The sequence below is a fragment of the Chenopodium quinoa genome, unplaced genomic scaffold (genome assembly GCF_001683475.1).
Source record: "Chenopodium quinoa cultivar QQ74 unplaced genomic scaffold, ASM168347v1, whole genome shotgun sequence".
Lineage (NCBI taxonomy): Eukaryota > Viridiplantae > Streptophyta > Magnoliopsida > Caryophyllales > Amaranthaceae > Chenopodium > Chenopodium quinoa.
In genome coordinates, this window is record NW_018742241.1 from 559364 (window position 1) to 570446 (window position 11083).

The 11083-nt window shown below is 35.0% G+C and overlaps 1 protein-coding gene across 1 annotated transcript; it reads right to left on the bottom strand.

Annotated features, from left to right (window-relative positions):
• Positions 1–283: 283 nt before the first annotated feature.
• LOC110736301 (ras-related protein RIC2) lies at positions 284–8180 on the bottom strand. The gene is made up of 2 exons (XM_021916498.1): positions 7679–8180; positions 284–1047 (listed from the first exon to the last, which is right to left on the bottom strand). The coding sequence occupies exons 1-2, from the start codon at positions 7897–7899 to the stop codon at positions 615–617; spliced, it is 654 nt and encodes a 217-aa protein (XP_021772190.1). The 5' UTR covers positions 7900–8180; the 3' UTR covers positions 284–614.
• Positions 8181–11083: the final 2903 nt, after the last annotated feature.

The following is an 11083-nucleotide window of genomic DNA, read 5'->3' on the forward strand; positions in this document are numbered from 1 at the left end:
GGTAGGGAGGGATATTTATTTTCTTATGAAATAGTTTTCTCGAATTTCTGTAAGAACTTTCTAAGAAAAAGAAAGAATTTCTGTAAGAACTTAAATCAAAAAGGTTTCAAAATAATTTTGAAAATTGAATAGGTCAAAAAACTCTCTGCACAGACTGTATTCCCCTGCCTCACTCTTCATCCACCGCCCCTGCCGCTATTACCCAACAGTTCACCTGAAGCCTAAACTCCTGAAGCATTGAAGAAGTTTTACACAGCAGATACAATATGAACATCTGATCATCTGTGTGAAACATGAACCTTAATAGATGAGATGTGCAAAGGAAAGATAAAGGACTCCTATATTACACAGCTTACTGAAAGATTTTGGCTACTGATCTTTCTATTCAACCAGCTGAACACGATTCACAAATATTTCAGTGAACAAATAATGTCTAAGAGAACTCTTTTAGGAAAAATGAAATAAACCAATAATCCTCTACCTCCTATAGATGGGAACATCTCAGAAAATTATACATATCAGGGTGTATAAAAAACTGTGCAGCATCAACAACCCAGCTGCATATCTGCGCCTCAACCAATCTGATGAAATCTAGTTATGAATAAGCAAGCCCCTTAACTGGAGCAGCAACCACCCTTCTTCACGGCTGACACTTCTTTGCCAATGTCTATCTTCTCACCAGCAGGGATAGATGAACCATTTGCATCCTCACCAGCCTCCATAGCCTTCTTGCTGACAATACGGTAAATCTGAGTAAGAACTTCTGTGAAGGCGTTCTCTACATTTGTTGCTTCCAAAGCAGAAGTCTCCATGAAATAAAGAGACTCCTTTTCAGCGAATGTCTTCCCATCCTCCATTTGTACTGCAACAAGGTGACGAAGGTCTGATTTGTTCCCGATAAGCATCACTACGATGTTGGGATCTGTGTGATCCCTCAGCTCCTTTAACCACCTTTCCACGCTCTCAAAGGTAGCATGCCTAGTCACATCATACACAAGAAGTGCACCAACAGCTCCTCGGTAATATGCACTGGTAATTGCCCGATACCTTAAAAAACAAAAGAAAGGTCAAACCCTTTCATATTATATGGTCCAAGTCTCAAACCTTAATATACCAAATTATCTAGCATCATGCATGAAAAACACAAGAATGAGTTCATGGCTTCATGCAAAGTCAATTCAAATGTTTATATTACGATATGCTAGTCGATTCAAAATGAACAGATGTAAACACAGAACAGAAGCACACTTCAGAAACTCCTCATGTCAGAATATTTTAGTCACATATACTATAATAAGGAAGTTAGGAAATATCATTAAATTACTGCATATAGTTATAGTTTGTGAATGGCCTTACTAAAATACCCTTACTAAGATCATGCAAATGTAGAGAGTGAAAATGGTGCAAAGTTGTGATATTGCCATAATCATGAGCTGATAGAACAATGTAGCTATTATTTATCCTGGACGGAGATTGTACTTGATAACAAGATCATTCCACAATGTATAATAAAATAGCAATTTTCTGAATGATAATTATCCACATTCACACAATAACTTGATGATTATGGCCAATTTTTTAGCTAAGGTTGTTAGAATCCAAGTTCAAGAGTATCAACTCTCAAAGGAAGTCAATCCCACAACACAGGGAACTGTATGATTCAAGCAAACTAAACAAGGAACTTAACAGGCACTTGCAGCTACGATAGGACATAGTAACAAGCGCAAGGATATAAACTACGTTAGAAACAAGGAATTAAAGAGTAGCCTGAACAACTTACCAAAGAGGCAAAAAGAAGATGATAGCATAAGTTAATAAGAAACCAAGCAAATGCACATCAAAAGAAACTTCAGTAGAAGCAGTGTATCAAGGTGCAACAGTAAGTGTTTGTGAGTAATTATTAACACAACTAATAATGAGAGGGGAAACACAGTAAAATCAAGCCATAGTGAAGAAAGGAACATTCTAAGAGCTAGAAGAAAACTTTATAACTTATGTTCTATAAAGTAGACACATTGTGTTGTATGACTTGAATCCTCAAAACAAAAGATTTGAAAAGATTTGCCAATTTGTCCAAAATACCCTTTACGATACTACTTATCGACCCATCCATTTTCCATATAAATTTCAGGTATCTTGGAACATTTTAGGAAATTGACTTTCTTTAAAAAAAAAACGGATATTCCAATATAGTATGCATGACTTGCTTTGGGACTAAGGCAGTTAAACTGTTTCCTTTTGGCTTATGAATTCTTCGATTTAGAGCTAGTATATAATATGTAGTATGGGTTATGTATTTAAGGGAAATTTCCACCTCCACTCAACATAGCCATATGGCCCATGCTCATGCATTGACAGCACTGCCCCCACATTATCCCCAAACACAGCACCCCACCCCCACCCCCTCCTTCCAAACAAAAATAAGGGGAGGAAAGAGGAATGAATTCACTTATAATGGACTTTTGTTTGTAACTAAATTCCATACTCTAGCAGCATTACAATAAAATTATAACAAAAATCTGCATAATAGGACTAATAGTCATCTTATTTGTATTTTGACCAATGTTAGCTCTAGAGGGAATAAATAAATTCATTTGGAAATCCAGGTGCCTGGTCATCCTTTATATTTTGTATTTATAGAGGAATTACATAATTATTTGAGAAATAAATTGGCTGGGAGCAGCCTACCTTTCTTCCACTCTGTTCCTTGGGGATTATACTTCATAGAACAGGTTGTCCACAAAGAAAAGTGTAAGGAGGAGGGGGCAGGTTTGATATAAGAAAATATAAGAGCAGTAAGCGAGCATGAGGATTTGACACAGCATGGACTAAATACGAACTTTCAGGCTGATATGCAGAAGGGTTGGCTGGATCTTAATGACAAAGTTGATAAGATATGGAAATTCTTAAACAACAAAGAACAGATGCAAAGAGGTTCTTTCTCAAAGACATTGATGATTCAGCTAAGCATCTCAATCATCTCAGAATGTAACTCTTTTGCTCATCACAAGTATAATCCGATCCTTAAAATTCATGTCAAGTAAGATTCTTACAAAAATGGAAACAAAAGGGAAACAACCTAGTATCAACCTGCCTATCTTGGACTATTAACCATAACATCTAATATGTCAAAACAATTGGCAAGATCCATTGAATCAAGTTTTTTGAAACACGCTCTTTTTGGTTTTAAATATTAGCAAAAGAAATTGCAAGTAATAAAGAGTAGCTTATTTTCAATGCTATCATAACAAGTCTCCCATTGCTTCTTTTGGCCCAAATTCATAAATTGCAAGTAATAAAGAGTAGCTTATTTTCAATGCTATCGTAACAAGTCTCCCATTGCTTCTTTTGGCCCAAATTCATAAATTGCAAGTAGCTAAGGGGCTGTTGACACTTCAAAGGAAATGAAAATAGTGTATTCTCTTTACTCATGTTTGGTTGAATTGTTTATTACCATTTCTTCCATCTCATTGCCATATAACTGGATATCTCACATGAAGAATAGTTCCATCCTCATATTGAGATTTCAGAGTTCAAAAAGTTGATGAGCTAATACTCCATCTATCTCATGATTCTCATCTCGCAACAACATTAAGATAATCCCAATGCCTCTAAAAAGGCTCCCACCCAAGGTAAGGACAAGATATCCCAACCCTTAATTCAACATACAAGCCTGTCAATTACTTCACAATATAAAGAAAAGTCAATTTTGTGACAGAATAATTAAGGAAAGTCTACCAACGTAGCAATACTTAGATAGACCCACAAGAAATGGACCAAAGTCATGTATTAAACCAATAAAATATGTGCAAGATCTACAATAGTGCACAGATTAATAGCTTCCATAACTACGTAAGGTAACTCTTAAGTCACATAGCTTGTTCAACAAGACTCCAGATTAGCCGTGCAGAAGCAGAACTGACCACTGTGCAGAGGGCTTCTAAACTTCAACTGGAAACCATTATAAAAAGAGGTCAAAAGGTGGTGGTAATGACCAGAATAGATAAAATGTAAAAGACGTAGCCACGAGCTTAGTCCTTATTCTCTAAGAAAGACTATAAATAACCATGCAAATCAGAACCATTCCAAAATTACAGAGCTAGCCCTTTGTTGCCTAATTTTTCACCTTTTTTTTAAACAATCTGTCTGTACAGGAACAAATTATACAACCAGCTCTTGTTAATACTTCATTTTGATTATGAGGAAGAGAGAGGGAAATAACACAGCCATTGGCTCTTTAATCCATCTGAAATGTTCAAACATCAGACAAGGACCACAGATATGAGGAAGAGAGAGGGAAATAACACAGCCATTGGCTCTTTAATCCATCTGAAATGTTCAAACATCAGACAAGGACCACAGATACTAAAGAAAACATAAACCATTAGAAACACTAGACTACAAAGAAGGAGCCCTTCATTCCGATAAGCAAACAAGCCACCATCATTAATATAGTATAGTGCAACCAGTAGGAAAAATCTGGATGTTTATTCCTGATCTCTCCAGCTTTGACCCTAATAATATCACAGTTTTCACATCCTAAACAAAAAGCACCTTTGCAACCAGCAGATATTTAACCCCCATGCATCTTAAATACCTAATTTGCTACCACCGCCTAGAGGTGCAAATGATCTGAAATGTTCAAGAACTACTCGTGAACAAGCACCAATCAAACTTCGCTTGTTAAGTTAATGAACATGCTTGAACATAAATCTAAATCTCAATAAGTAAATGAGCCTAGCTTGAACAATCATTGTTTAGCTTGTTAATTTTCATGAAAAGCCTTTTTAAGTTTGTTTGTAGCTATTGTAAGTGTAATCATGTTCAATTTTAACTCATTAAAGCTTGTTTGGACTCAAAGAAAAAAAAAAGTCTCTGGCATTTTAAAAAATCTTTAAACATTTCTTAGACATTTTATAGGAAATTAAAGCTTTTATGTCCAAATGGAAAGTTGGTCATAAATTTTCAACAGAAATCTTGAAAAAAAAAAATTAAAAAAAAATATAGGTTTAAATTAAATTGATGCATAAAATGGTATATATAAAAAATAATAATAATAATAAATTAAATTAAATTCACTTTTTTAAGAAACAAATACAAGGCTCGTTTATTAAATTTAAAAGACAAATGATTGTTCATGAACTAATCTAGAACAAGATGAAGGTAATCAGGAAAAAAAAAAAAAAAAAAAAAAAAAAAAAAAAAAAAAAAAAACAGGTTACATCTATTGAGAACATGTAGAATTGCCCAATGTGATTTGGCTATGTAAGATGGAGATCGAGCTGCTCTGGTAAGAATGCTTGAAGAGTGGAAAAGTGATAAGATCTTGAAAGCTTAGAAAATTGGGGATCAAGGAAAATATGATGTTGGATAGGGCATAGTGGAGGGATAAAATACACGTTGTCAACATGTCATGACATCAAATACATATACTATTTTTCCATGGTTAAGGTGTTCTCAAACTTTAATTGCTTTGATTCCTCTCTTACCTTAACACTCTTCCAGAAAACTTCCTCTAATTTTTCTTTAATATCTTTATGAATTTTCACTTTACATTGCCCTCTTATGCTTGTTATGTGTTTCTTGTTTTTCATCCACTCTCCCTTTATCACATTTCCTTAAAGTGATTCATGTTAGTCCACCACAAATCATATTTGTTGTTGTATTAAAAGACTGGTAAGGTGTCCTCCCCTCCTCTCCTCAAGGATCTCAATCAGTAGGCCTTACCCCCCCCCCCCCCTCCCCCTCTCCCTTTTTTCCATTATACAAATTCCCATCTAGAAACAGAAACAGGATTTCTACTTTATAAAACAAGAAGTGCCCACTCAATTTTCCAGCTAGCTCACCAAATTGCTTTCATCTATTCCAACAGTTGTTCTCAATTTTAAGAATTTGTAGATCCTTTAAAATTCAATACAAGAAAGATCATTATAATAAGACCACATATTGAGTCAAGCAATAGAGGGCTAGAGGCAAGTCAAGCAACAAAGGATAATAGTGCATTATTGAGCATTAACATATTTTGCAACTAGGATCATACAAAAGCAAGCATATTCAGGTTGTAGGCCCGCGGTATTACAAAAGGTCAACTGAACTTCCAAAATTTTTATAATTTATCTACTTACAGAAGCTACCGTCCTACATCTGAACAAAGTACCAGCATCTACATTGGAATACAAGCCACTCCACAATCATATGCAAGACATCTAAATCTTGCATGCAGAGTTCTTACAGTTTAAAGACCATGAAAAGACGCATTAATGCAGATACAAAAGATAAGCTACCCAAAAAACTACTAACAGTTTCTCTTAGGGGAAATTTTGACTACTATGAACTACTTTCTCTGTTCCACAAATATTGCAACAAAGATGAAATTACGCATCCCAAAGCACATTTTATATGTTAAATATGTATAATTATGTAAGAGTAAAAATTATAAAAAGTTGATATTGTGAAAGTATTTTACGAGACGAATTTAACAAGACCCCACATGACTATATTTACTTTATGTATAAATCATAATTTGTGGTCAAACAAGCATGATGAATAGTGCAAAAGTCCAGTTGTTGCAATATTACTCGAACGGAGGAAGTATATTCAAGCACTGCAACTTCAATAAATTTATAAACCACATCTGTGACTCTAAGAACAAAAAACTAGAAAAAAAATCATGAGTACAGAATAAGGGCCTAATCTCTATATTTTTAAAAATGTTTATATGACACTAACATTTGAACTTTGTCTAAATTGTCTGGATTGAAAGAATGAGTATTTTGATTAAAATTATAAGAACTTTTGAGTGCATTTGATTTACCAATTTTCAACTCGTGTTCAAGATGATAACAATAGCTATGTTATTCAGTCTACTTGTTAACCACAAAATTTCAATGTCAGATACACTCCAACATGATCAAAAATATTTTAACACTTAATTTTGGAGAAAATAAAAGATCATGCAAAGTTTTTGCTAAGTGACTGAGTCTACGAAGTATAAACATCCGACACTAGTATCCAACTGCAAAACACAAAAGAGCCAAGCATGAACCATAAGTAATAATGAAACAAATATATATATATATATATATATATATATATATATATATATATATATATATATATATATATATATATATATATATATAATAGACTGAATAGGCTGGAATCAGCATTCTATTCTGCCAATTCATAATTAAAATTACTACTTAAATATAAATCTCACACAATATCAGCTACCAAGCCTACCATAGATCCAAAAATCTCCAAACAAACAGCAAAGTTACATTGCGCAATTCCAATAAACTATAATGAAATCAAATGCAGTATGCTAACACATATCAATATGTTAACATAATTCCATCTCAGGAAGTCAGATTTCCATCAAAGCAAGCTCCAATCCATTACAACTATCCAACATACTACTCAGATCAAATCAGATCTACCACTCCATAGTAAAATACCCACAACACAAACATGAATTCATTAACAAAATTGTAAACACCCATTATCAAAAAATCCATTAAACTACAGAAATTATGCCAAAATTTAAGCAGATAATAAACTACACTCAAAATCACAATTCTAAGCAAAATATATAACAAGATCTTCAAATTGAAGCAATACCCAGAAAAATCAACACAAACTTGGAACAAAAATTACCAAATTACAGAAGAAATGTCACCTTTCTTGGCCAGCAGTATCCCAAATCTGAGCTTTAATAACTTTGCTATCAACATTCAAGCTCCGAGTTGCGAACTCAACACCAATGGTGGATTTAGACTCGAGACTAAACTCATTCCTAGTAAATCTCGAAAGCAAATTGGACTTCCCAACACCTGAATCTCCAATCAAAACAACCTTAAAGAGGTAATCATAGTCATCTTCTGCTCTGTAACCCGACATTTCTGCAAATACCCCCTTAGATTTTTTTCCCTTTTTTGCTCAATTCGATTGTATAAAGTGATAAAATTGGGGGATTTTGAAGTTCAAAATTTGAAATCCCCTATATTATTTTCTGGGTGTAGTAAAGTAAGGCAAAAAAATGTGGGTGTTTCAAAATTGTATAAAGCATGTGAACGTAAAAGGGTGTAATTGGAAAATTAGGACTTTGAATAATGGTGAAGATAACCCGCGTTACTACTTTCGGACGCTAATTTATCGCGCTGGATCGCCGCGATGAGACTGCTGTCTACTTGGTTGGACTACTTGAGGTTTCGACAATTGGACCCCATTACTTTTGCAATACTCCCAGGCTAGCTTGCACAAGAGCGAGTATTGACACGAATACGGGTACGAACACATACAGAAAAACGTCTACCTCAAAATAAGGGACACGGATACGGGATGTCAAAATTCATATACTCCCTCCGTTACATATTACTCGCAACAAACATAAAGATTGCGGACTCCTAGACAAAAGAATGAAAGGGGGTTAATTAAAAATAGAGGTATGTAATTAAATGAGTTAGAAAAAGGTAGAAAAGTTTGTGGACCCATTGTTTTGATGAGAACATGTGACTAACTACTTGAGGGGTTTATTTTTCCCTCCTTTTTTAAGTCAACCATCTTTTTTAGAGGTTGATTTTTTTTGCCTCAATTTTTTCCCTCCAAACTTTTCACAAAAATTTAAATGTAGCTAAAAATTTACACTTTTCAAATTCATCAAATTTGAAAACCAAAAGGCCCTTATAAAAAGGGGATAACAGAGTTTTAAACCCCAGATCCATCTTCAACAATTTCTGGGATTTGGGAGGGGAGGGAATACGATTACCATTGTTTAATTACAAACCATCAACAAAATCAGCCATTGTTTACAAATTAAAAAAACCATCAACCATTAAATTAGTCTTAATTCCTAAGTGCTGAGTTAGTAGCAGCATCAATTGTACTAAATTAGGCTCCATTGAAAGCTCCAAAAAAAAAACCAGTAGCACCCACTTCATCACCTATCATCACATCTGCAAAAAAAGGAAAAGGGACTCATGGCAAACTTCTTTGATGAAGATTTTATAACATAAACCAACTGCCCATGGAGCAAGACACACAAATGCCAGAGCACACAAATAGTTCAAAGTCAGGGTTAGACTCAAATGAAGTAACTAATTTAGCAAGACAATCAAGCAAGTGACAGTGGTGACTCAAATTTAGAGGCAGGTGAGGAGATTCAAGCTCAAAACAATGGCAGACAAAGCAGGAAACTTAACATTCAAGAGAAGAGGCAAATTATTGATGATATCCTACTTAATATGGAAGGGGACCACTTCCACGAGGCCTTCTGACCTCATTGGCAATCAAACACTCTGTTCCCAGATCAACTAACTACAAGCAGATGATTCAAATAAATTAAAAAACGGATACAGCTGGGGAATGTTGTTGATGTCAAGAGCAAGAAGTTAGGCAAGACAGGACCCAAGCCCAAAGAATACACAGATGAGTGGCAGATGTTTGTGCCTCTCTATAAGAGGACCACAAATAGGAGCTATGGTGCAGCCCTTAAGGTTTCCCACGTAACAATACATAGGTTAAAGAAGAAGGGGAGACTCCGGGAGGTCACAGCAAGTAATCACCCAACATTAAGTGATAATCACAAAGTAGCAAGGCTTAAGTGGGTGCTTAATCATGTAAACCCAGTTTCAAGTGAAGGTGGCCCTACTTTTGTGGATATGCAACACTATATCCACATTGATGAGAAGTGGTTCGATCTGAACCCAGAGACAAGGACCTTTTACCTAACACCAAATGAAGAAACCCCATTCAGAGCACAACAATAAAAAAAGGTTCAAGTTCAAAGCAATGTTCATAGGAATGATAGGCTAGCCCCTTCATGATGAGGAAGGGAATATGATTCACTTTGGAAAGTATGGTCTCTTTTCTTTTGTTAAGTATGAGAGGGTGATAACTTGTTATTTGGTATGATTTTAGGGTACTTTTGAACCTTGTTTTCATTATTACTTGGCATCAAAGTTCATTATTTATCCTATTTTTATGCAAATTTTGTACCATCCATTCTTCACGGGTTGTTTGTGTTTTTGATGTAATATAGCTATTTTTAGCACTATGGATGTGATCAATCATGAGTGAACAAGTATAAGGGAACTTGGTTGATAGAGCCATGGAGGAAGAAGGAGGAGTGCCTTAAAGAGAAATGAAAAGCTTTTGGAGAGTCTTGAAGGGTTGTTTGCGTAAGCGTCAATTTCAACTGACCATAACTTTTGACCTACTCAACCTTTTAAAGTGATTCAAATTAGAGATTAAAGTTCGTCTCAAGAGCTTTCCAACAACTGGTCACAAGTCCATTTTTGGGAAGAAATGAAGAAGTTACAGCCTCCCAAAGTTAGGATGTCAAGGCGAGAATTCTACATGGACGTGCAACAAAATGGCACGTCCGTGCAAGCTGCACGTCCATGCAAGCTGCACGTCCGTGCAGTCCTGCTCGATTCTTGGTAGTAGCTACTGCCCACTGTTTTGCCCTTCTTCATGTCCGTGCCAAACTCAGCACGTCCGTGCAAGCCTGTTTCCGAGCTCTTTCCTCATTTTCTCCGTCCTTTTTGTTTTAAGGGGGGTATATATACCCCTTTGAGCTCATTTTGTAGGAGTATTGAATTTTGTAGAGCTTTCTCTTAGTTTTTCAATTTTAGAACATCAAAACTCTTAACCATTAGTTAGATTTTAATTATTAGCTTAGAAATATTCAACTTCAATCATTGTAGAAGACAAGTTCCACCATTGTTGCTCAATTTGAAGCTTCATAGTAACTATTTCTTACTCTTCTCTTCCATTTCTTTATACTTAGTTGTTAATTAGTTTCTTAATTCTTGTATGCTTAGATTGTTAATTATTTTAATTTTTAGTTTAAACTTGTTCATGAATTGTTTGAAATCTTTAATTGCTTTAATTTCCATGGTTTGTGAGTAGTTTAATTTTAGGGTTTGGGTAAAACCCTCAATGTAGTCACTAATAACTAGTTGCAGGTGTTAATTTGGTTATTGTGGGATGTTAATTAGTTGAGCTTAAATCTTGTATATGGTCATCGGTAGAACTACTTATCCAAGCTTCCTCAACGAAGGATCGAGAGATGAACTTGAGT